This window comes from Rhinolophus ferrumequinum, unplaced genomic scaffold, assembly GCF_004115265.2.
Source record: "Rhinolophus ferrumequinum isolate MPI-CBG mRhiFer1 unplaced genomic scaffold, mRhiFer1_v1.p scaffold_56_arrow_ctg1, whole genome shotgun sequence".
NCBI lineage: Eukaryota > Metazoa > Chordata > Mammalia > Chiroptera > Rhinolophidae > Rhinolophus > Rhinolophus ferrumequinum.
Genome location: NW_022680421.1, coordinates 50,311 through 77,007, shown reverse-complemented (window position 1 = coordinate 77,007; position 26,697 = coordinate 50,311). Strand labels below are relative to the sequence as shown.

General features: G+C 50.7%; 3 gene segments (V, D, J or C); all 3 read left to right on the top strand.

Moving 5' to 3' along the window:
• Positions 1 to 730: 730 nt before the first annotated feature.
• On the top strand, positions 731 to 1,245 carry LOC117020009 (immunoglobulin heavy variable 2-5-like). The segment is given in 2 exon segments: positions 731 to 808; positions 896 to 1,245. Coding segments are annotated over 2 exon segments (396 nt in total).
• A 2,423-nt stretch (positions 1,246 to 3,668) lies between these two features.
• Positions 3,669 to 26,697, top strand: part of LOC117020008 (immunoglobulin heavy variable 1-46-like) — a 36,378-nt gene continuing 13,349 nt past the window's right edge. The window contains 1 exon segment of the V gene segment in view: positions 3,669 to 3,749. Coding sequence covers positions 3,704 to 3,749 — 46 coding nt within the window.
• LOC117020035 (immunoglobulin heavy variable 3-23-like) lies at positions 20,927 to 21,493 on the top strand. The segment is given in 2 exon segments: positions 20,927 to 21,072; positions 21,176 to 21,493. Coding segments are annotated over 2 exon segments (315 nt in total).

The following is a 26,697-nucleotide window of genomic DNA, read 5'->3' as shown; positions in this document are numbered from 1 at the left end:
ACAGAACTGTGGGTTCAGAGCAACATTACAGGACAGGCAGTGAACACAGTTATGGAAAATCATGGAGCTCAGAACGGCCAGCACGGAGGAGCATACAGAGCACTGGATGCCCTAGAATGTCGGGGTCACGGGGGAGAAGAGGGGAGGCCGACGTGAGGTCACTGAGCCCACAGAGGTGACCGTGCCCCCTGATGAGGTCCACGTCGGGACCACCCTGTGGGATGCACACGCAGTGGGAACACGCCCATGAGCTGCACTTGTTCACACAGTAAGTGTGAGTGACGTGTCCACTGACCCTCTGTCTCCTAACCACAGGGAAGCTCGGACACGACAGCGGGCTCAGCCTCCTGCTCAGCCCAGGCTCACACCTCAGCCCTGGAGGCAGGAGGGGGACCGTCCGGCCAGTTCTCCACTCCCCCTCCTCTAGGACAGGACCCCCAGGGCGAGGGTCCCTGGAGGGGCGTCCACGCAGAGGACACTGTCTGTGGGAAGAGGGGTGTCCCAGCCCAGACTCCATCCACACACTGGGCACTTCTGAGGACTTGTCTCCTGACACCCAGTGCTGAGTCGGGTCCCCATGGAGAGCAGACGTGGAGCCCACACCCAGGGCTCGCTTCTCCTACAACACAGACTCGCTCCCCTACTGCACAGACCTGAGTCACCCATAGGGGTCAGCACCATGTGACACCATGCAAATCTCCCCATCCCCCTCCGTGGATTGAAAAGCCGAGCCCTGGCCTGGGGCAGTGACTGTGCCCCTCCATGGACATGCTCTGCTCCACTCTCCTGCTGCTGACCGTCCCTTCCTGTGAGTGCTCTGGTCAGGACCTCAGGGATGGAGGGACTCCAGTTCTCGTCCAGAAGTAGCTTCACCTTTCTCGTGCTTTCTCCACAGGGGTTCTGTCCCAGGTCACCCTGCAGGAGTCGGGTCCTGGGCTGGTGAGACCCACCCAGACCCTTACGCTGACCTGCTCCTTCTCGGAGTTCTCACTGAGCACTAGTGGTATGGGTGTGGGCTGGGTCTGTCAGCCCCCCGGGAAGGCCCTGCAGTGTCTCGCAGACATTTGGTGGGATGATGGTAAGTATTACAGCCCATCTCTGAAGAGCCGGCTCTCGATCTCCAAGGACAATTCCAGAAACCAGGTGGTCCTAACAATGACCAGCATGGACCCTGCAGACACAGCCACGTATTTCTGGGCACGGAGACTGCATGGGGGAAGGGAGAGTCACAGGGAAGTGAGCTGACCATGGGAGAGCCCTTGAGGAGGACACAGCCAGACCCAGGGGACCACCTCACAGGTGATTTATCCTAAGGATACATAATGTCACACACGCACGAGCAGCCTCACCTGAGTCAGCTGACAACGGTGCTGCCTCCCCTCCCGCAGACATGGGTTCTCCAAGGGACGCCCACTGCAGGTGCTGTGAGTGGGTGTGGGACAGAGCCCCAAAAAGCAGTTTCCAAGCTCTCGTCCTCACAAAGAAAGGTGCTGGCTCAGGTAGTAAATGGCCATCAACTGTGATTGGATGGCCATCAGCTGTGGCTAGTTGGCCGTCAGCTGTAACCAGTGAGCTATTGGCCTCTAATATAACTGCTGTGGCTACGCTAGCAGAAAATGGGGGCTGGCAAGAACATGGGGGCTGAGCCTGCAAGCGGCACAGTGAGGGTTGAGAATTGTGTTGCTCCTGGTTCCTGTGTCTCCAACCCAGCGGCCAGTGAGAGTATAGAGATATGACTCCCCTACTTATGGCTCCGTGGGTGTTCCTTTTTGACCTCACCATATCCTGTGTTCTTATGTGGGGAGCGGGAGCAGAGACCCCGAGTGACTCCCTGCACGACCAGTGGTGCAGCGAGCAGGGTCTCCCACACGACAGTGGGCAATAGTGTGATTGGGCCTCGTATCTGACAATCTGTGGGACAAAATTGGTCCATCTCATGGGTCCTCTGCACAGGGCCCAAGGGCTGTGAGAAAAGCAGAGCCAGGGTGTAGGTTCTTCCCAAGTATGTGGGTGTGTCACATTTCCTGGGGTTTTATTTACAAGAGAAGTCACACACCCCAGGTCTAGGATCAGAGTGGGGACGGCACATTGTCATGCAGGGTGTCCTGCGGGGTCTCTGGTCCTGCTCCTTTGTCATGCAGTGTGGCCTGCCAGGCCTCTGGTCTTGCTCCCCACAGAACTCAGGATGTGGCAAGGCCAAAAAGGAACACCCACGGAGCCATAGGTAGGGGAGTCATACCACTATAGTCTCACTGGAGGCTGGATTCACACGACGTGCGACTTGCTGTCCACTTTCTGCCAACCGACCGACTCTCTCCTCGACTTCCCTCCCTAACGCAGCCGCGGCACTTATATTAGTGGCCAATGGCTCAATGGCCACAGCTGACGGCCAACTAGCCACAGCTGACGGCCATCTACTACCTGAGCCAGAACCTTTCCCCGTGAGGCCGAGAGCCTGGAAACTGCTCTCTGGGGCTCTGCCCCCACACCCACGTATTAAGTACAGGGGACTAGGACACTTTGTGGTCCATTCCTCCTAAATTCATTCCCTCTGTGTGTGTCTATTTTATTGACGAGCAGAGGTGAGTGGGCTGTGAGACAATCCAGGAATTTCCAGATGTCACCTTTAAGGAGAGGAATCTTAAGGAGATAAGAGCCTCCCGCCCCCTCCAAAGTTCCCGAGAGCTTCTGGACTCAGGACAGTGTCTGTGCATCTGGAAGCCGCAGGGAAGGGGCTCCCTGGGTCTTTTAAAAAACACTTTCTTAACATCTCCCTGCTGAGTCATTTGGGTTTAGTAATATCAATTCATTATTTCATGCATGATGTTAAAAACTTAGAGTGTCCCCGAGGGAGCATAGTGAGGTCAGGTCACAGACATTTAACACTGGACTAGAGACGCTAGAGGTCACGCCCTGTGAGCCCAGAGCGGACCCTCCCCTGCAGGGTGCAGACTGGGCAGCAGGGGGCGCCCAGGACCCACCAGCAGGGGCTGCAGCCCCAGGAGCAGGTGTTGAGGGGAAAGGATGGGGCCTCCTCTGAGGGCCTGGGGCTTCCGACCTCTTTCTAGAAACCTCTAAAGCAAGATTTGGACAAAGACTGCTGAAGTGTCTGTAAATATCCTATTCTATCGGGAGAATTTACCAAAGACAAAGAGCAGTAAAATCTAATTGAAATTGAAGTTTCTAAGAATACGGTATGTCGTAATAAAAGCTAACAATTGGCACCCCAATGAGCTTTAGTTAAAAAAAAAACCTGGATGAAAAGGATGAATTTCCCAGTTTGAAATTCTCAGAATTTGAAGACAGACACTGACCATAGAATGAGACATTCAGATCAAAGCCCAGAACAGGCTCAGGTGGTCTCCGTGTCCTTCAAAGGTGGATTGTCAGTGAGGATCACGTCCTGGGGGAGGGGTTGCCCTCAGTGGGAGGGGCTCTGTCTGCACAGATTCAGGGACCTGGCAGGAGACACATATCCTCCAACAGGGATTAGGACTTGGACCCTCAGAGGCCCACTGAGCACGATCCCGTGTCATCAAGCTTCTCTCAGGTGGGCCCAGTCTTCAGCTATGAGACCCTCTGCTCATGAATATGCAAATGAGCTGAGGTGGGCGGGGTTAAATACGGACATGTCTGGGCCCTGAGAGCATCGCCCCACAGCCACACGCTCCCCAACAGACGTCCTGACAGCACAGCCCTCACCATGGACTGGAGATGGACAGTCCTCTTCCTGGTGGCAGTGGCGACAGGTAAGGGGCTCCGCAGTCCCTGGCTGGTGAGGGGACCTGGGCCAGTCACGGGGGTTCCACCCACTCCTGTCTCCTCTCCACAAGTGTCCACTCCGAAGTCCAGCTGGTGCAGCCTGGGGCTGAGGTGAGGAAGCCTGGGGCCTCCGTGAAGGTGTCCTGCAAGGCTTCCGGATACACCTTCACTGACTACTGGATGCAGTGGGTGCGACAGGCCCCAGGACAAGGGCTTGAGTGAATAGGGGAGATCTATGTAGGCAATGGTGGCACAAACTATGCGCAGAAGTTCCAGGGCAGAGTCACCATCCCCGCAGACACGTCCACCAGCACAGCCTACATGGAGCTGAGCAGTCTGAGACCTGAGGACACGGCCGTGTATTACTGTGCGAGGGACACAGTGAGACGACCCACATCCTGAGAGTGTCAGAAACCCTGAGGAGAGGGCAGCTGTGCGGGGCTGAGGAGACGACAGGGACAGCTGGGCACAGCCTGTCTTTGACTTAGGGTTATGGATAGAGAGACAAAGGGACTGCTTTCATTAATTATTTTTGGAATATTTTCAGTTCTGCGTTGGCAAACCAACCCCTAGGAGGAGAGAAAATAATGAAACTTTCTGTAGTGTTTACTTATTTTTATTGTGTATATATGACCACGATGGTGGATTGGAGCATGACAACCCTGAACTGAGTCCTCAAAAGATGCCAGAATCTTCTCCTTGGAGCAGGAGCAGGCGGCTCCCTCTCTGTGGTCAGAGAAGATAAACTGCATCACAGTCTAAGGGTCACGGCAGGAAGCAGAATGGAGGACAGAGAACACAGAAGCCCTGAGCTATGTCCCCGCCCCTAACAGTCATGAGAACGCAGGCATCCACAGTCCTGTGTGGACATGTAGAACCTGCACGTTGGTGTCTCTGGAAACTGTCCCAAAACATTGCAACATAGGTTTGAAAGGCAGACTTATCCTCTTACTGTCCAGGAAAAGAGCTAAACTGGGTCTAAATCACAGTGTCCCCAGGGCTGTGCGTCTCCCAGAGGCTGCAGGGGCTTGTTCCACCATCAGAGCTGCATCCCTTGCATTTGGGGCTCATGGCAGGTCCCTACACGTCCCATCCATCCCTGTGTGGCTTTTGTCCCTGGAGCAGAGTCTCCCCCACCTTGCTGTTCCAAGGACAGTGTGTGGGCATCAGTGTCCATACAAGAGGTCAAGTCAGTCTCTCCATCTTAAGATTTTTTTTGTCACCCCAATATATTTAAAAAAAAAAATTTTAATGTATCATATTTTCAAAATTCCTTCCATTTCTTGGGATAAAGACCTTGATACCTTAGGAGCCCACCCTTGGATCAAGGACAGTCCTTTACACAGGGGAGATTTATTTAATTCATTTGAGGACACAATGGAGGGTCCATATACCCTTCTTTCTCTGCCTCCTTTGCAAGTAACTCTTTTGAAAGTTATACTCCATTGTGGGGTATCCACAGTCGGTGGTATTGGGCAGCTGACTTGGGAGCAGCTTCAATAACCGAGTCCCATGGGGAAGTGGATGAGCCACCAAACACCTGGTGAGCTGGCAGGAACCTGGGCCCAGAAGGTGGTGCTACAGTCACTTAGTCTCCTTGGGAGGTTTGGACGTGCCACCTGTGGACTCAGACCACAGAGTTTGATGGCAATACAGTCCTGATATGTCACCAGGAACGTAGTGTCTTATCTGCTTCCAGCGCTCAGGGGACGTTTTTCTCCTGTGTCTCCTTCTAGATAAGTAGAGTCCCTGAGTTTGTGCGGAACACCCTGGGCCCGAGTGACTGAGCAGCAGAAGAGGCCGAGTGATGTCTGTGTCGTCATGGACACCACACCCTGTCTGTCACAAGTGTTGGTCCGCAGTCCACCAGATGTCACATCAGCAGGAACACAGCCTGGTGCTTTTGCACTATTGAGGTGTCGACATAACCAGCCATCACATTGGTTAGTTAATGTCACCAGGGTTTAGTAAACTCACATAAGAGGGCGTTTGGTGTCTGCACAACCTGTTGAAAAAGACAGTGAATAAGAACAGGGGACAGGTTGAAAAGGAGCTCACAGTGGAAACACAAAGATGAAGGGGGATAGAAAGAGACAAGCACTCCCCAGGCAGCCTTACAGCCAATGACTAATAAGTGCGGGAATGTTAATTCATAAGAGAACTGTTTCCTACATTTTCACAGAGTGTCCATGATGGTTATTTTAAGGAAGAAGTGAAAGCCAAGTCTCCCGACCTGTGACCTGGGGAAAGCTGTCTTCTTCTCCTCTGGGGCCTGGCCAGTGGCCCTGGCAGTGCCAGGTTTCAGGTCACCTGCAGGGACAGCCTCCAGTGGTCTTGGGGTGATGCCCTGGGTCTGTTTAGAAGTGCAGTTAGCACTTCATAGCATCCGATTGTTCATTAAGCTCCTATAATGTTCACTCTACCCAAGAATGGAAGGTTGACAGGAGCCAGCAGACCCTGGTTCCCTGAAGACTATTTCAAGAGGAATCAATGCATGTCCCCGCAGTATCAGTCATGTTTGCTTTTGTTCTGTTTGTCAAAGCTGATCACACACCCAGGCCTATTGTGAGCTACAGAGATGAAAGGCAGATTTGGAATTGCTAGCACGAAATTTAGTGTGTGAGTGTGTGTGTGAGTGTTTGTGTGAGTTTGAGTGTGAGTGTGTGTGTGTCCTATTGACGACCAGATGTGAAGCAGGCTTTCAGCTCCGTGAGTCTACACCTGCAGATACAGTCAGACGTGACCTTCAACCAGAGGAACCTAAAGGAGATGAGAGGCCCCCAAAGCCCCCTGAGCTTGTGGACTCACGACTGTGTTGTTGCATCTTCCAGGCCTAGGGTGAAGGGGCTCCCTGGTGGTTTCATAAAGACCTTGCATGGGGACAATGTACAGTGTCATGGGGTTTAGTGACGCCAAAGCACGGTTTCCCAGTACGATGTCAAAGTTCATGGAGTCCCTGAGGGAGCATTGTGAGTCAGGGCACAGACATGTAACACTGTCCTAGAGACGCTGGAGGTCATGCCCTGTGAACCCTGAAAGGACCCTCCCTTGCAGGGTGCAAACTGGGCTGCAGGGGGCGCTCAGGACCCACCAAATATGAGCTGCAGCCCCGGAGTAGTTGGGAAGTGGGAAGGGGAGGGGCTTCCTCGGAGGGCCTGGGGCTTCCTACCTCTTTACATAAAAGAAAAAAATTTAAAACAACGTTTGTGCGAGTACTGCTGAAGTGTCTGTAAATATCCTTTTCTATTGGGAGAATTTACCAAACATAATGGGCAATAAATTCAAATTTAAAATGAGTTTCCATGATTCAAGGCAAACACTGAGGTCTGGGACTGACGGTGATGGCAGGTGAGGGCAGGTGTCCTCCTCCTCGCTCTCCTGGTGGAGACCCAGTGGGCTGTTTGCACAGGGCAGTGACGTGGTGTGGGGATGCTGCAGGCTGGGGAGGACACACCAGGCCGTTGTCAGAATTGACATCGACTTTGAAATACAATCAGGGATCTAATTTATAATATAGACAGATTGGGGATTCTGGTGGACTGTCAGTCAGTATGTTTCAGCAAGGATAATCTGGAGTTATTTTATTTTTCTTCTTCGAGGAACATGCATGTGGACATTTCACTACATACAATGAGGCTGACAACATACATTTACATCTTCCCCCTGCTATGTCCACACACCAGTAGATTTAGTATCATTCACTCAATTATATATTGATATTGGCACTTGTCCACATGTCATCAAAACTGAGCAGTTCCAAATATACCTTCCTGGATTCACTAAGAGTTAAACGTCTTCGTTCTCCCACTGTGAAGTCACAGCCCCACACTACTGACAGGGTCCCTTGTCCCTGCCATGGTGGCTCTTTCCCTGCCTGCTAGTCTCCACGAGACGCCCACCTGAGCTGGGCATCACCACAAGTCCCTCAGGTGGGACACTGAGAGTGACCCAGAGAGAGGACAATGGGTGGGGCTGTTCCTACTCGTGCTCCTTGCTTCCAGATCCAATAAAATGTCTATAGATTCAGGTAAGACCTGCATCCTCCTGATCTGGGCCATTTACTGTGGTGAAATATGCATCATTAAAGCTACTACAAGGAAATAAAGGGACAATTGGTAAGGAAAGACAGACAGACAATAACATGCAAAATGTAATACTCATGAAAATACAGCTGCATTCTTAGGTAAATACTACAATGCAGAATATCACATGTGTTTTTATTACAGGAAAGAAGTTCTGGAACCACACCTGGCACGTCCATCCCTGCCCTGGAGTGGGATGAGGGAGCAGTGGGGTCCATGGGGAGGGTACCGGGGCTCCCTCTCAGCTGATATGTGCCCTTGGACACATCACACGGCTCCTCAGGCTGCCGTGTGCAGCTTTACCTCTGCAACATGCAGGTGGGATTGATACCTCGGTCACTTGCTCTGGGTGCTCACACACAAATGAAATGAGGTCATGGGTGCTGAGCACTCACTCCAGCACCATCCCGTATAAGAAATCATGTTTTCCTGAACTCTCACGTGACCACCAACCAACCAGGACACTCACGCCTGCATGACGCCCCGCCCTTGTCTAGGTGTCCAAGCCCGGAGCTCCCTATATGGAAGGAGGACATGCAAATAGGGGCCCCTGTGCTGATGAAAACCAGCCCAGCTGTGGGACAGGAGCCCCAGCCCCGGGATCCCCAGGTGTCCCCATTCCGTGATCAGCACAGAGCACAGACGACACACCATGGAGTTTGGGCTCAGCTGGGTTTTCCTTGTGGCTGTTTTAAGAGGTAATTTATGGAGAACAGGAGCCTCTGAGTATGTGAGAGAATATGAGTGAGAGAAACAGTGTCTGTGTGACAGTTTCTGACCAGGATGTCTCTGTGTTTGCAGGTGTCCAGTGTGAGGTGCAGCTGGTGGAGTCTGGGGGAGGCTTGGTGCAGCCTGGGGGGTCTCTGCGCCTCTCCTGTGCAGCCTCTGGATTCACCTTCAGTAACTATGAGATGCACTGGGTCCGCCTGGCTCCAGGGAAGGGCCTGGAGTGGGTCTCATACATCAGATATAATGGTGGTAGCACATACTACGCCGACTCCGTGAAGGGCCGATTCACCATCTCCAGAGACAACAACAAGAACACGCTGTATCTGCAAATGACCAGCCTGAGAGCTGACGACACGGCCGTGTATTACTGTGCGACAGACACAGTGAGGGGAAGTCAGTGTGAGCCCAGACACAAACCTCCCTGTAGGGGACAGGGGGACTGGGCTGCAGGGGGCGGTGAGGACACCAGGGGGCGCTCAGGACACCAGGGGGCGCTCCAGACGCACAGAGAACAGGTGTTCTCCTGGGTGGGGAAGGGGCTCCTTGTTGGGAGCAGCGATTTCCTCTCAAAGCTCTCAGCTGCCCCCAGGGACAACACTTACTTCTTCTTTGTGGCTCTGTTTTCTCATACTCTCACTGCAGACAAGTGAAGAAGGGACATTGTTTTCAGATGACATATTGCAGTGACTGGGAACTACTCCTTCACCAAGTTCCTGAGTGTCCTTTATTTATTTCTTGATAAAAAGACCATCCTGAAGGCTCTTCTAGAAAGGAGCAGATGAGCTCTTGACAACTTTAAGTAAAATGTCATGTGAGCTCTTCAATACACAACAAAATGTGCCCCCTAGCGTGTCTGCTCACATAGGTAGTGATCAGGTTTCACGCTGTTCTCATGCTACTTGATCAGCACACACACACACACACACACACACACACATGGACTCACACACGTGCACTGACACTCACACAGGCTCACAGACACACACACTCAGACACACACACAGAGACACTCACACACAAGCACAGAAAACTCACACACTCAAACTCACACACACACAGGTTTTAGAAAAAGAAATACATTCAAACACAAGCCGTCATACAAATGTGTTCTGAGGGCACATGATGTTGCACGTGGTTTTCTCTGAAATGTGTCCAGACACCTTCCACCTGTTCATGGACCATCAGCAATATTCTCGGGGCACATGGTCCGTCCTCCTAATATTGTTACTACTTGTACTTTAGAGATGATCTTTTACTGGAATTTGTTTTATTTTTCCCAATACAGTAACAATTATTTTTTTATTTAAATTAAAGTTTACTGGGGAGACAATTGGTAGTAAAGTTACATAGATATTGGGCGTACCATTCTGTAATACCAGAATAAAATTATTATAAATAAAATTATGTCTTCATATCTTCAGAAATGATTGCCACATAAAGTTTTGATAAAAATCCATCATCTCTTATGGAAATAAGAAAAGAGAAGAAAACAAAGAAAAGAACAAGGAGGGAAAGTGTGTTTTCCGTGTGCTGAGTACTTTGAGGGTCGATTCCCTCACCAACGTCCAACACAGCACACAGCAGTGTTCACTGCAGCCAGCGAGTTGTCCACTACATCCCGGCGCTCACTTCTCCTGTAACTGGAAGTTTGTACCTTTTCATCATCATCATGCACTTCTCCCACTGCCCAGCCCCCACCCACGGTCACGACACATACGATCCCTTTTTGTATGATTCTCTTTAGATTCCACACATAAGTTAGGTCATACAGTGTTTGCCTTTCTCTGTGTGACTTACTTCATTTAGCATTATGCCCTCAAGGTCAATTTATGTTGCTGCAAACGGCAGCATTTCCTTCTTTTTATGGCTGAATACTATTCCATTACACATACTTTATTCACTCACTTGTTGATGGACACTTAGGTTGTTTCCATGTCTCGGCTATGGTACATAAAGCTTCAGTAAACATGGGAGCACAGATAACTCTGCGACATGGTGACTTTGTTTCATTTAGATAAATACCCAGAGGTGGGATAGCTGGATAATATGATAGTTTTATTTTTAATATTTTCAGCAACAGGCATGCTGTTTTCTGTAGGAGCTGCACCCATTCATTTACCACAAATAGTGCATGAGGGTCCCCTTCCTGCATATCTATTATCTCTTTTTTGTTGTTGTTAACACAGATTTTCTCCTTTTTTGTGATTTTGCTCTGTTGTTTTCTGGGGTTCAGTTTTAGAGGTTCTTTTACAATCTAGATATTATCACACTATCAGATGTATAATTTGCAATTATTTTCTACCATGCAATAAGTTCCTTTTCATGATGTCCATTGTGCCTTTCTAATGCACATACAATTTTGAGTTTCATCTATCCTGATTTGTCTATTTTTGTGCTTGAGGCCTGTGTTTTCCTATCATATTGAATAAACCATTGCCAAATCCATTGTCATGAAGCTTTCCTTTGTGTTTTCTCTAGGGATTTTATGCTTTTACGTCTTATATTCGGGTCCTTCAACCATTTTGAATTAATTTTTGTATATACTATATGACAAGGTTCAGTCATATTCTTTTGCAAGAGGATATCCACTGATCCCAGCACCATTTCTTGATGACACCGCTTTTTTTCCATCAGGTGACCAAACAATGCTGGAAAATAAAATGACAAAATTTAACATGGCTTCTGATTTAAAAAAAATCTGCAACACACTGGGAATAGAAGGAACTGTTGCATATAATACAGGCCCTGTATGAAGTGCACACATAACTTCATGCTCCACAGTGAAAGAATAAAACCTTTCCCTAGAAGACGAGGAGTAAGACAAAGATGCCACACTCTCTACTCCCATGCATCACAGGGGTGCAGGTCAGACCCACAGATATTTCACCAAAAAATTAAATGAAGGCTCCAAATTGGAAAGGAAGATGTACAATTAGCATTGTGACACAGGACATGATGTCATATGTGGAATACATTTTACCCCATTAATTAAATGGAGTTTCCCTTAGCAGAAGAGTTTAATGTGTGTGTGGATTTGCTTTACATTGTATATGAGTTTGCTGCATTCACTGGACACAGTAGTAATTTAATGCACATCTGAGTGAAGAGTTTGTGCTTGGGTCTGTCCCTGTGTGTGTGAGTCCATTCGTGTGTGTGTGTGTGTGTGTGTGTGGGAGGGGCCAAATTGCAGGGTAATAATATTTTCATTTGTATCTGTCACCAGTCCATCTTTTGATAACACACAGTTTTATTTGAGAAACTGTCTTTGTTATGTGCAATTACCTCACTTCAAAGAAAGCAATTTATTTGAAGCAATTCCTTCTTCATCATAAATTCAGTGTGTAACCAAATGTAGGCCCATATGCTCTTCCCAGGATTCTGAAACATGGATTGACCCAAGGATATAGGGAACTTCGTTGTCACTGGGTCATTCTATGAGAGGCAGTGACATAAGTCCAGGGCTTATCAGGTGTGACCCTGACTGACACTGCAGCCCTTTGCAGGCTTCCTCCAGGCTCTTCCTGACGCTGAACGCACTGTGCCTGTGCAGTATTCTAATAGCACTGTCACTCAGGCACGTTTCGTGCTCTTGGCCCCGAAACCTGGAGCAATAGACCCCACACGAACCACACGTCTTTAATCACGACAGAACTGTGGGTTCAGAGCAACATTACAGGACAGGGAGTGACCACAGTTATGGAAAATCATGGAGCTCAGAACGGCCAGCACGGAGGAGCATACAGAGCACTGGATGCCCTAGAATGTCGGGGTCACGGGGGAGAAGAGGGGAGGCCGACGTGAGGTCACTGAACCCACAGAGGTGACTGTGCCCCCTGACGAGGTCCACGTCGGGACCACCCTGTGGGATGCACACGCAGTGGGAACACGCCCGTGAGCTGCACTTGTTCACACAGTAAGTGTGAGTGATGTGTCCACTGACCCTCCGTCTCCTAACCACAGGGAAGCTCGGACACGATAGCGGGCTCAGCCTCCTGCTCTGCCCAGGCTCACACCTCAGCCCTGGAGGCAGGAGGAGCACCGTCCGGCCAGTTCTCCACTCCCCCTCCTGTAGGACAGGACCCCCAGGGCGAGGGTCCCTGGAGGGGCGTCCACGCAGAGGACACTGTCTGTGGGAAGAGGGGTGTCCCAGCCCAGACTCCATCCACACACTGGGCACTTCTGAGGACTTGTCTCCTGACACCCAGTCCTGAGTCGGGTCCCCATGGAGAGCAGACGTGGAGCCCACACCCAGGGCTCGCTTCTCCTACAACACAGACTCGCTCCCCTACTGCACAGACCTGAGTCACCCATAGGGGTCAGCACCATGTGACACCATGCAAATCTCCCCACCCCCATCCGTGGATTGAAAAGCCGAGCCCTGGCCTGGGGCAGTGACTGTGCCCCACCATGGACACGCTCTGCTCCACTCTCCTGCTGCTGACTGTCCCTTCCTGTGAGTGCTCCGGTCAGGGCCTCAGGGATGGAGGGACTCCAGTTCTCGTCCAGAAGTAGCTTCACCTTTCTCGTGCTTTCTCCACAGGGGTTCTGTCCCAGGTCACCCTGCAGGAGTCGGGTCCTGGGCTGGTGAGACCCACCCAGACCCTTACGCTGACCTGTTCCTTCTCGGGGTTCTCACTGAGCACTAGTGGTATGGGTGTGGGCTGGGTCCGTCAGCCCCCCGGGAAAGCCCTGGAGTGGCTCGCACACATTTGGTGGAATGATGATAAGTATTACAGCCCATCTCTGAAGAGCCGGCTCTCGATCTCCAAGGACACTTCCAGAAACCAGGTGGTCCTAACAATGACCAGCATGGACCCTGCAGACACAGCCACGTATTTCTGTGCACGGAGGCACAGAGACACAGCCCAGGGGACTCCTGTACAAGAACCCAGGCTGGGCCTCAGCTGGGCCCCCTTGTCTGCAGCCCAGAAACATGTGGCACATGGCATTTCCTGCCAGGCTCTGGGGTTCCTCCTCACCCACAGGCTCAGAGCTCCGTCTTCCTATCTCTTCTCTCCTTAGAAGACCCACAGCCCTGTGAGTGCTGCATACAGGTGAGAGGCTCAATTCTGTTTCATCACATTCAACCTGACAAGGTCAGGTACGTAGACACAAGGTCACCCACAGAATGCCGCTGTTTCACGGGCTGCTGTCCCTGCACGTGACAGAATACAAACAAACACAAGGTCATCTTTGATTAAAATGTGGATTTCCTGAAATCATTTATATGTAAAGACACGTGTGCTCCAATGTTCATTGCAGCTTTATTTACGGTGGCCAAGACCTGGAAACAACCAAAATGTCCTTCGATAGATGAATGGATAAAGAAGTTGTATATATACACAATGGAATACTATTCAGCGGTAAGAAAAGATGATATAGGAACATTTGTGACAACATGGATGGATCTTCAAAGTATGATGCTAAGCGAAATAAGAGAGAAAAAGCAGAGAACCATATGATTTCACTGATATGTGGTATATAGACCAAAAACAACAAAAGAACAAGACAAACAAATGAGAAACAAAAACTCATAGACACAGACGATAGTTTAGTTCAGAGGGTAAGGTGGGTGGGGGGTGGGAGATGAGGGTAAAGGGGATCAAATATATGGTGATGGAAGGAGAACTGCCTCTGGGTGGTGAGCACACAATGGGATTTATAGATGATGTAATACAGAATTGTACACCTGAAATCTATGTAATTTTAATAACAATTGTCACCGCAATAAATTAAAAAAAAAATGCTGGATTTCATGTTGAAATAGCATTAGCTGATAAGAAATCCTAATGAATTCCAGAGTTTCGTATCCCAGCTTCTCTTGCCATGAAGAAGAAAAAGTGGTCCAAAATGCACGAATCAATAATGTACGAAATGACAGCACAGATGGACGGTGCTCTCCTCATGGAGTGACTGACAGTGGCCGTGCACAGATGATGGTCAGCGGTGTCACACGGGAGGTGTGACGCATAAAACTTGCTCCAGGAACTTGATTTTGTTCCTGGCAGGCCATGACAGGCTGCGATAGTGATACATTTAAACCTGGAAACAGAGATGCCTAAGTTTCACACCAGAAGCACCTGTATTACATCTGACGAGCAATCTGGCAGAAAATATACAGCAAAGCATCTCTCAATGCGTCTCAAGTTAAAGTTGGAGCATGAAATTAGAATTGTTGTCATTTTATGAAGACCATACCATGAAAAAGAATCACCAGAGTCTACAAAGTAATAAAGAAATAAGGTGTTAACACATGTGAATGAGTGACTATGTCACCACTTTAAGACATCAGAAAAGAAATTTTATAGATCAATTGCAAATGATGAAATTGTTTACAGGCAACTAATAATTATGAAAATTATGTTTGTCAAAACAGGTCATACAGCCAGGCCAACTGTCAGTGCGGGGACACTGCTCATGTGCTAGCTACAGAGACGAACGGCAAATTTGGAGTTCCTTAACATGAAATTCAGTGTGTGTGTGTGTGTGTGTGTGTGTGTGTGTGAGTGTGTCTGTGACCTACTGACGACCAGATGTGGAGTGGGCTTTCAGCTCCGTGAGTCTGCACCTGCAGATACAGTCGAATGTCACCTTCAAACAGAGGAATTTAAAGGAGATGAGAGGCCCTGAAAGCCCCCTGAGCTTGTGGACTCAGGCCTCTGTCAGTGCATCTGGCAGCCCCAGGAATGGACTCCCTGGAGGTTTCATAAGCCCCTTACTTGGGGACAATCTTCAGTGTCATCAGGAATTAGTCAGGCCAATTCACTGTCTAGAAATGAGGTCAAAGCTTATGGTGTCCCTGAGGGAGCATTGTGAAGTCAGGGCACAGACATGTAACACTGGACTAGAGACGCTAGAGGTCATGCCCTGTGAGCTCTGACAGGACCCTCCCCTGCAGGGCACAGGCTGGGCTGCAGGGGGCGCTCAGGACCCACCCAGCAGGGGCTGCAGCCCCAGGAACAGGTGGGGAGAGAGCGGGGGAGGGGCTTCCTCTGAGGGCCTGGGGCTTCCTTCCTCTTTATAAAAACATGTAAAACAAGATTTGGGCAAGGACTCCTGAAGTGTCTGTAAATATCGTAATCTATTGGGAGAACTTAACAAGCACAAGGGGCAATAAAATTAAATTTAAAATGGTGTTTACATGATTCAAGATGTCTCACAGCAACAATCTAACTGATGACGGTGGTTTTACTCACAATTTTAAAAATTTGGGGACACACACTGACCCCAGGATTGAAGCATTTAGATCAAAGCTGAGAACGGGCTCAGGTGGACTTCGTGTCATTCAAAGGGGGTTCTCAGTGAGGATCGCATCCTGGGGGTTTGTTCCTCGGTCGGAGGGGCTCTGTCTGCACAGATACAGGGACCTGGCAGGGGACACATATCCTATAACAAGGATTAGGACTTGGACCCTCAGACGCCCACTGATCATGGTCCTGTGTCATCGAGCTTCTCTCAGGTGGGCCAAGTGTTCCGCTAAAACCCTCTGCTCATGAATATGCAAATGAGCCGAGGTGGGCGGGGTTAAATACGGACTTGTCTGTGTCCGGAGACCATCGCCCCACAGCCACACACTCCCCTACAGACGTCCTGACAGCACAGTCCTCACCATGGACTGCAGATGGACAGTCCTCTTCCTGGTGGCAGTGGCGACAGGTAAGGGGCTCCCCAGTCCCTGGCTGGTGAGGGGATCTGGGCCAGTCACGGGGGTTCCATCCACTCCTGTCTCCTCTCCACAGGTGTCCACTCCGAGGTCCAGCTGGTGCAGCCTGGGGCTGAAGTGAGGAAACCTGGGGCCTCCGTGAAGGTGTCCTGCAAGGCTTCCGGATACACCTTCACTGACTACTATATGCACTGGGTGCGACAGGCACCAGGACAAGGGCTTGAATGGATGGGACTGATCAACCCTAACAGTGGTGGCACAAACTACGCACAGAAGTTCCAGGGCAGAGTCACCATCACCGCAGACACGTCCACCAGCACAGCCTACATGGAGCTGAGCAGACTGAGACCTGAGGACACGGCCGTGTATTACTGTGCGAGGGACACAGTGAGACGACCCACATCCTGAGAGTGTCAGAAACCCTGAGGAGAGGGCAGCTGTGTGGGGCTGAGGAGACGACAGGGACGATGAGTCTCCTGACTTCCTCACACAGAGTCAGGACCTGAGACGAGCAGTGAGGCTCTCAGGGGCCCCTCAGTCATTCAGGGAAAGGTTCCCAGGGTCCAAACATCTGCAAGGAAGAACCAGGGAAAGCCTTTCCTGGAAGGATTCTATCATGTCTCAAATTCCCTGAAAAGGACAGGTATGGAACGTCCTTCTTCTCTGAATGAGGGAGGTTAATTCAGACACCACGTAGGATCACGTGGTGGGAGGTCGATTATGAAATTGGACTCTAGAGTTTCCTAGGAAGTTCTCTCAGTTTCCCTTATTTCTGAAAAACAGAACTGTGGTTGGGGAAAAGAGAGTATAAAATGAAGCGCGAATTTCTACTTCCCACCTGTGGGCAAGCACCACACACATGACATCTGGGAGGACCATCATGACATGTGGTGACAACGTCATGGGTGACAGGTGTGCCAGGTCAAGCACAGTCTACGTCAGCTCACCGTCCCCTCAGCCTCTCCTGCAGGGGTGAGTTCCTGAAGAGGCTCCTCCCCTCAGACCCCAGCCTGCGGGTGTCCCTGTCCCTGGGGAGTCCTGGGGGTCCTCACACCCCAGGGAGCAGCGTGGGGAGACCCTGGACGATGTGAGACGCACGTCCAGCCTGTTACTGTCCCAGGACAAGTGAATCTAATTACCACACACTCGGGGCTCAGATCCACTCACGTGATTCCCTCACAGTCTGGGGCTCGGAGCACGTGGGCAGTTTCACTGGTTGGTATCAAGGTGTTGGCAGCACCACACACCCCGGAGGGTCTTGGGGAGGCTGTGGTCTGTCCATATGTGTGTTGAAATCCTAACCCCCAGGGAGGGTTGTCTTAGCAGATGGGGATTTGGGAGGGGCTATGTCATCAGAGCGCAGCCCTCAGGAAGGGGATCAGAGCCCCTCTAATGAGCCCCAGGCAGCTTACTTGTCCCTCCCACCCTGTGAGGACACAGCAGGAAGCCACCTGATGTGACCCAGGCAGAGGGCCCTCACCAGTGGTGACCATGTGGGGCCTGGGTGTTGGATTGCCACCTGCAGAGCTGTGGGAATAAATGTATGTTGTTTATAATGTACCCAGAATATGGAACTTTTTACAGAAGCCCAGATGGAATAGAATGGTAAAGACTGTTTATTTTTATTTTCCATCTCCTAGAGGTGCATTCCTTGATCCCGTGTCCTCTTCCTCCAACGTCACAGCCAGGAGGAGGTCACCTTCCATCAGAAGTCACATTGCTTTCTTCTCCTGGAGTCTAATCTCCCTCTGCCTCCCTCTGCTATGAACACTGTGGTTGAATTAGGAGTCACTCAGAAAACACAGGGAAACCTTTTCCTCCCCTGATACTTAAATAAACCAAGGATGACAAAGCCCCTTTTCCCATAAAACACTCCCAGGGTCCAAGCATGACTCAGACCATCTCAGAGCTCCCCCAGCCCTCCATGTATTCACACGCATCCCACAGGCCAATCACAGTTAGAACCTCCCACCATCCCCCAAAAGCTCACTCATTAAAGCATGAAATCCAGTCTGAAATGTATGAGTACCATCATCTCAAAGTCGCAAATATAATCTCTGAATCAGGTATGGGTCACAATTTGGGTGGATGGATCCTGGGGTAAAATCCTCTCTGTCAGTGACACTAGAAGACAAGTTGTCTCTTAAAATACAACAGCAGGGCAGGCAAAGGATCAGAGTGACAGATGCTTGCATTCCAAAGAGATGAAATGCAGGGGTCAGGTAATGATAAATCCTGTGCACACGAGGGTGTAGAGCACTTGTGCTCCAAGGGTCCCACACTGATGCTGGATAAAGGGGAAGGGACACAGTCTGTCCGCGGGGCTTTGGGACAAAGGCGCTCGCGCACCACCAGGGGGCGCTCGGGACGCACTCAATTCACGTCCCGGGAGGAGTGGGCTGAGGGCTGCTCTCCTGTCAGGGTTTGGTCTCCAGGCTCCTCAAACCTCCTCCTGACGTTCACGCAGCGGAAAGTGTTTTCTAAACGTTCTGGAAACACAGAAGTGTCTCCCCCCCCTTTTTTGGTACTAGAACATTATTGACTATATTCCACATGCTGCACTACACATCCACGTGACTGAATTTCAAATTATACCTGACGTCAATACTGTTCTATATTAGTGTCATGTGTGCAGCGTAGTGGTTAGACATTTATATAATTTATAAAGGAGTCCCCATCTGACACTGTACAGTCTTCCCAATGCTGCTGACTGTGTCCCCCGCACTGTACTCTCCTACTTAGAATACACGGTCACCACGGTAATGAGCACAGTTCCCAAGGACCAGGCACTGCGACGTCTTCCTCTCCTATAATCATGTAATAGCCATGAGTTTGGGACGGCAGTGACTTCTGTGTCATAGATAAATAACCAACCTTCAATAACAGCATTCCTCCTGATGGCGGGTGTTCCTAACTGACGTCACCAATTATTCTGTTGTATTAACTTGTTGACGCTCTTTCCTGACTGTCCAGGCAGAGACTCTGTGGAAATGGCCCTTGTGGTCACTGAGAACCCTCAGCCTCTCCATCAGCTCCATGACTCTCTCTCTAACTTCTCAGGATCTCCAAGTCCCAGGGATAGAAAAGCATCCTCTCATCACTTGCGTCTTCTTGGTCTCCTTGAAGGTCAGGAAGCCAGAGGTGCCCAGGGGTGAGGGCACCACCATCACGTGCACACCGAGTGCACTCTTACAGGATGTGCAGCCCGGGGCCCCTTTCCCAGGGGCACATGTGTCCCCAGACCCCAGGACCATCTCCCAGGAAGAAGAGCACACCCACCCCTCACTGCTGTCCAGCTGCCGGTATAGCTCAGCACGTGCAGCTCAGGAAGGCAAACCCTGAGGTCTGGGACTGACGGTGATGGCAGGTGAGGGCAGGTGTCCTCCTCCTCAGTCTCCTGGTGGAGACCCAGTGGGCTGTTTGCACAGGGCAGTGACGTGGTGTGGGGATGCTGCAGGCTGGTGAGGACACACCAGGCCGTTGTCAGAATTGACATTGACTTTGAAATACAATCAGGGATCTAACTTATAATATAGACAGACTGGGGATTCTGGTGGACTCTCAGTCAGTAGGTGTCCGAGGAGAATTAGGGGTTATTTTAGTTTTCTGCTTCGAGGAACATGCATGTGGACATTTCACTAGATACAATGTGGCTGAGAACATACACTTACATCTTCCCCCTGCTATGTCCACACACCAGTAGATTTAGTATCATTCACTCAATTATATATTGATATTGACAGTTGTCCACATGTCATCAAAACTGAGCAGTTCCAAATATACCCTTGTGGGTTCACTAAGAGTTAAACGTCTTCCTTCCCCACTGTGAAGTCACAGCCCCACACTACAGATAGGGTCCCTTGTCCCTGCCATGGTGGCTCTTTCCCTGCCTGCTAGTCTCCTGCACGAGACGCCCACCTGAGCTGGGCATCACCACAAGTCCCTCAGGTGGGACACTGAGAATGACCCAGCGAGAGGACAAAGGGTGGGGCTGTTCCTACTCGTGCTCCTTGCTTCCAGGTCCAATAAAATGCCTATAGATTCAGGTAAGACCTGCATCCTTCTGATCTGTGCCATTTACTGTGGTGAAATATGCATCATTAAAGCTATTACAAGTAAACATAGGGACAATTGGTAAGGAAAGTCCTACAGACAGACAATAACATGCAAAATGTAACACTCATGAAAATACAGTTTCATGAACCCTGATTCTCTACATTCTTAGGTAAATACTACAATGCAGAAAATCGCACATGTTCTCATTACAGGAAAGAGGTTCTGGAACCTCAACTGGCACATCCATCCCTGCCCTGGAGTGGGATGAGGGAGCAGTGGGGTCCATGGGGAAGGTACTGGGGCTCCCTCTCAGCTGATATGTGCCCTTGGACACATCACATGGCTGCTCAGGCTGCCATGTGTAGCTTTACCTCTGCAACATGCAGGTGGGATTGATACCTCGGTCACTTGCTCTGTGTGCTCACATACAAATGAAATGAGGTCATGGGTGCTGAGCACTCACTCCAGCACCATCCCGTGTAAGAAATCATGTTTTCCTGAACTGTCACGTGGCCACCAACTAACCAGGACACTCACGCCTGCATGAGGCCCCGCCCTTGTCTAGGTGTCCAAGCCCGGAGCTCCCTATATGGAAGGAGGACATGCAAATAGGGGCCCCTGTGCTGTTGAAAACCAGCCCAGCCCTGACCCTGCAGCTGTGGGACAGGAGCCCCAGCCCCGGGATCCCCAGGTGTCCCCATTCCGTGGTCAGGACTGAGCACAGACGACACACCATGGAGTTTGGGCTTAGCTGGGTTTTCCTTGTGGCTGTTTTAAGAGGTAATTTATGGAGAACAGGAGACTCTGAGTATGTGAGAGAATATGAGTGAGAGAAACAGTGGCTGTGTGACAGTTTCTGACCAGGATATCTCTGTGTTTGCAGGTGTCCAGTGTGAGGTGCAGCTGGTGGAGTCTGGGGGAGGCTTGGTGCAGCCTGGGGGGTCTCTGCGCCTCTCCTGTGCAGCCTCTGGATTCACCTTCAGTAGCTACTGGATGAGCTGGGTCCGCCAGGCTCCAGGGAAGGGCCTGGAGTGGGTCTCATACATTAGTGGTAGTGGTGGTAGCACATACTACGCCGACTCCGTGAAGGGCCGATTCACCATCTGCAGAGACAACGCCAAGAACACGCTGTATCTGCAAATACCAGCCTGAGAGCTGACGACATGGCCGTGTATTACTGTGCGAGGGACACAGTGAGGGGAAGTCAGTGTGAGCCCAGACACAAACCTCCCTGCAGGGGACAGGGGGGCTGGGCTGCAGGGGGCGCTCAGGACACCAGGGGGCGCTCAGGACACACCCAGCACAGGGACCAGCCCCAGGAGCAGGTGGGACCTGGGTGGGGAAGGGGCTTCCTGTTGAGAACAGAGATTTCCTCTGAAATTTCTCAGCTGCCCCCAGGGACAAGTCGTGAATCATCTTTAATAGTCTAACATCTGCTATTCTCAGCAGATGTTACAAGGAGGTAACATTGTTTACAACGACTATCACCAGTCACTGGGGACCTTTCCTCCATCAAGTTTCTCTGTGTCCTGGTTTTAGTTCTCGATGAAGACCATCCCGAGGGCTCTCGTCTCCCCTGTGGTTGGGAAACATCTCCCCCACAGAGAGACTCCAGCACAGCCCAGGCTCCTGTGTGCTGAGCTCAGGCTCTGTGTCCCCCACATGATCACAGCGTCCCCACACTGCACGTCCTTCCCACAGACACACCTGGCCCACAGGGGAGCAGCCTCCAGGGCTGTTTGCCCAGGAACCTCTGTCCTCCCTACATTTCAACATTAACCAATTGCTCTTCATATTTCAGGTGGAAGTTGAAACCCACCCCAACATCACCTTCTGTCACCTACTGTCCTAATTCTCACTCACTCTGTCCCAGACCCTGAGCACCATGGGCTGGAGCTCTGCTCACACTCCCAGCTCTCCCCACAGTGCCCTTCACAGCAGGGAGGTCCAGTAAATACATGGGCATTCACGTGTCCCCATGTCATCTAATTCATCTAACATGTCTGTCCTTTGTGGACACCCAGGGCGGGTTACACTCACTAGGGTTTTCAGGTGGCCCTGCTGAGCCCACATGTCATGGAAACATGTGACTCGTGGTGACACAGGCACTATTGCGGGACAGGCCTGTGTCAGGTGGGGGAACAGCTGGCTGCTGACCACGAGGCACCACTAACAATTCAGAAGCTTTATGACACAGGACATTCTTACAGAGCCCCCTGTACAGACCACGGTGGTGGACACTTCATGAGTCGCAATGTTGAGACAGGTCAGGGAACATACGTGTATTGGGTGTGCTGGTCTCTTGTTACGTCTCAGTGACCAGCCCATATGTATAGTCAGACACTTATGAGCTAAGTTATGGGAAAGACATGACGTAGGACAGACAGAACCCACAACTGGAAGTTTCTTTAGGAGAAATTTTAAAATACAGCAGAGACATATGAGCTGAGTGTACTTAAGAAGCTGGATAAAGAATGGAAAATAATTGAGTATTGCTCTCAGTGAAAATATATAAAATATTGTTTTCTGACTTGTCTCAATATTTACTCACTTTTTCTAAAAGTATCCATTTGGTTGTAACCATATAGAAGTAATCACCAAACAATTGCACTTTTGAGTCAAGCAGATACAACACATTTCTGCAATTAAAAGAGTTGTAAGTGATGAAAGGTGTTCTCACCCTGGGTCTTCATGTCCTATTCTCTTTCCAGAGAAGACACTGAACTTAAATGTCAGTCTTTCATCCCAAAGTCTTTGATAGAAGGAAAGGAATCCTGACAACGTGCCTGCCTCCTGCAGCCCGTGTGGTTCAGCGTGACCACCGGGGGACAGGTCACTTCCACGATCCTGCACCAGGTCACCTGGTGGCATAAGCCCAACTTGGTATCACTAAGAAGAGGAGACACTTCCTGTTGCAGAACGAGGCTAAAGATGTGGGAGTCATTTTAAAGCCATTCAACTGAAGAGAAGTGAGAAACAGGATTTGGGCATCACTGAGAGTGTATGCTGTGCTCTCAGTGTCACTGAATTCTTAACCTTTGACAAGGGCCCCTCACACTGATTTGCACGGGGCCCTGACATGGCACAAGTGGTCTGCTGGTGACTTTGGCTTTAGACCCACGTAAAGGTCTTTGCTGTAAGGACTCACCATACTCAGGAAGACATCCATTCAGAGGGGTCGATGCACGTGGGTGTGATCAGAAGTGCTGAGATTTCCCATGTAGGGAACCCCATATGTTTGCATTTCTGTCTGAGTTTCCTGGTTGGAGAGACTAAGGAGCACTTCAGCTTCCAACAGAAGTGGCCTACTTGTTACTCTGACCAAAGTTTCTGCATCCACTCTCATGGGGACGGCCCGCCATCCCTAATCCAAGGAGAACAGGATTAATTCACTGTGTCATATAGACCGTTCCACCTGTTAGATCTGGTTTTATAGAAGCTAGCCTTCTGTCATCCACCCCATTGTGTCCTGGATAAATAAGGGCTCATCTACTTTATCAAATAGAAAGGAATCATGGGAGAGGGTAGAGAGCTCACACACTAGACCCCGAGTGTATCGGAGCCCCCGCCCAGCACACAGTGTACAGCCTACAGACCCACCCACACGCCCACATGAAGCCTGAGCCCGAGCTGACGAGCAGAGGGGAGCTGAACCCCGAGTCTGGAGAGGAATTTGGGTGCTGGAACCTGGGGTGCTCAGGGGTCTGAATAGGAGATTCCTGGGGGTACGACTCTGTTTCCCAGGCCTGTCTCCGTGGTTCACGGTAGAGGATAGAGGACCCATGGTTTTCCTGCATAAAATGGGGACAGAACAGCGCAAGGAGCAGCTGCTGGGAATGCAGAAAGGCACCTCCTGCATCGTGTGTGTTCATGCACTTTATCACCTTATCTACTTACCATGTTTCCACGTCTTTACAGACCTTTCCTGCTGGGGAGACACAGCCCCTCGTGGACACCCAGTCCTCAGAGGTAGCACAGCCCAGGCTGGAGCAGGCCTTTCACACACAAACTCATCCACCCAGAGCACCGCCTCTCTCTGGCCCGCACACCAGGACACACTTCTCTGCCTTCATCATCCCAGGCCCACGTGCCCGGCACAGGGACACGCCCCTCATGTCTGAGCCCACTGACATTACTCAACCTGGTCCATCCAACGCTGATCACCTGCCTGCCCCTCCTTTCCCAGGGAAAGGCCAGTGAGACCAGGTCCTCAGCTGCCCCTCGCTCCCTGTCTCCTGCCTGCTGACCACCCTGGTCCTTCCATGTGGTCTCACGTGGCCCCGAGCTTCCTGTTTGTAGGACCTGTGAGTGTGATAAACTCTGTTGTCCCCTGATCCCCTCCTGTGTGTCCTCTGGTGGCCGTGCCTGACTGACATCTCATGGAAGAATGCAGACAATTGGTACGAAAGCAGGAAGGTCTAGTATTGAGGGGGGTCTTAGAGACGCCCCATAACTGCTTGTCTTCACAATTGAACATCTCGTTTGGGCACAGCAATCGATTGGAAACCTCGATGTCACGTGGGTTTCCTGTGTGTGTCTCTGTTCTGCTCTCTGTGGCCTCATTTGGAAAGAGGCAACACCTCCTGTCCTAAACTGTGGGCAAAGGTAGGAGTCTGTTTGAGGTCAGGGTGTTGTGTGGTCTGAGCAGCTGTCCAAAAGCCTCTGGAGCTGAGCCCAGACTCTGGCAACCTCCCTGAGCAGAGAAGAGAGAGAACAGGCTCAGCCCTGTCCTGGGACGGCTTCATTGACCTCTAACCTATGTCACAAAGGGCCAGCGGTCAGCACAGCCCAGCCCTGGGCATCAGAATAGACAGTGGGGAACGAGGAGGCTGCAGGGCATGAGCACATGTCCCTGAGTCATCAGTGACCCCACAGCCGACACCGCCTGTCCCTGACGTCCATCAGAAAGGGATGGGGGGCCCCCAGTCCTCAGACCAGGATGTGGGCTTCCCGGGACCTACAGATGATTGACATGGAGACAAAGATCTGCCTGCAGCCCTTCTCAGGATGCTCCGGAATCCAACCCTGCCCAGTGTTCTGTTGTTTTAGTTACTACTGAAGAGTTTCTGAAAGTGGGAAGAGACTTGTGAAGTTGCTGCAATAATCAAGACTGTGTGTCATTGGTGGAGGGAGAGACACACGTCAATGGAGCAGAATGCGTGGGACCCTGGATAAGACAAGGGTTTCCTGATGTGACACAGAGAGTACAGCCCTTAGAAAAGCAATAAGAAGCAGGACATTGGGAAGGACTGGCTTTAATTTTGGGATTCTGTTTACACCAAGGTTGACTAAAGTATTATTATATCTCAATTATGACTACAAATACTTTGTTACTAAGTATATTTAGTCTGTTCACTGTCAGCATGTGTCTGCGCAGAATGCTAATCACTTTAGTAATTATTGGAAATATCCTTAAGTTTTAAAAACTGATGATCTACTCAACTAGTCCAGTATTTAGTTTTATACACAGAAAAGTTGGGCTTGTCTTTGACCTTTTTCATTGTATCTTATAGACCAAGTGCTCTTTCATACCAGACTCAGAGGCTGTAGGAATTCAAGAGAGAGACCCTACTGGGCCCATGAGGACCAGGGGAGCCTGACTCAGTCCCTCCCCACTTATAGGAACAGGCTGCCCCACATGCAAATTTCTCCTCAGGCTCCAGTGTAAAACCCTCCTTGGGCTGTGAGCGCCCAGCTCTCTCCTCACACAGGGCTGAGGTCTCTGGGGAAGGCAGAGCTGTGGTCTAGAAGAAGATGGCACTGCTGGGTCTTCTCCTGTGTCTGGTGACAGCCCCCCAAGGTGAGGGTCCCAGGTGTCAGACTCGGGTCTGTGGGATGGATGTGACTGCACGTGAGTGACAGACTGATTCTCCTTGTCCCCAGGTGTCCTGTCCCAGGTGCAGCTGCAGGAGTCGGGCCCAGGACTGGTGAAGCCCTCACAGACCCTGTCCCTCACCTGCGCTGTCTCTGGATTTTCCATCACAACCAGTGGTTACTGCTGGAGCTGGATCCGGCAGCCCCCGGGGAAGGGACTGCAGTGGATCGGGGTCATATGTGACGATGGGAGCATAGCATATAATTCGGCCCTCAAGAGCCGCACCTCCGTCACCAGAGACACATCCAAGAACCAGTTCTCCCTGCAGCTGAAATCTGTGACGACCGAGGACACTCCCGTGTATTACTGTGCGAGGGACACAGTGAGGGGAAGTCAGTGTGAGCCCAGACACAAACCTCCCTATAGGGGACAGGGGGGCTGGGCTGCAGGGGCTCTCGGGACACCAGGGGGCGCTCAGGGTCCATGGCTGTGCTTGGACCACCTGGGACACTTGTGACCTGGGACACTTGTGACAGTTGAGCTGAGGAAGGAACCTGAGGGCAGGTGGTACAGGGAGGAAGGGGACAGGG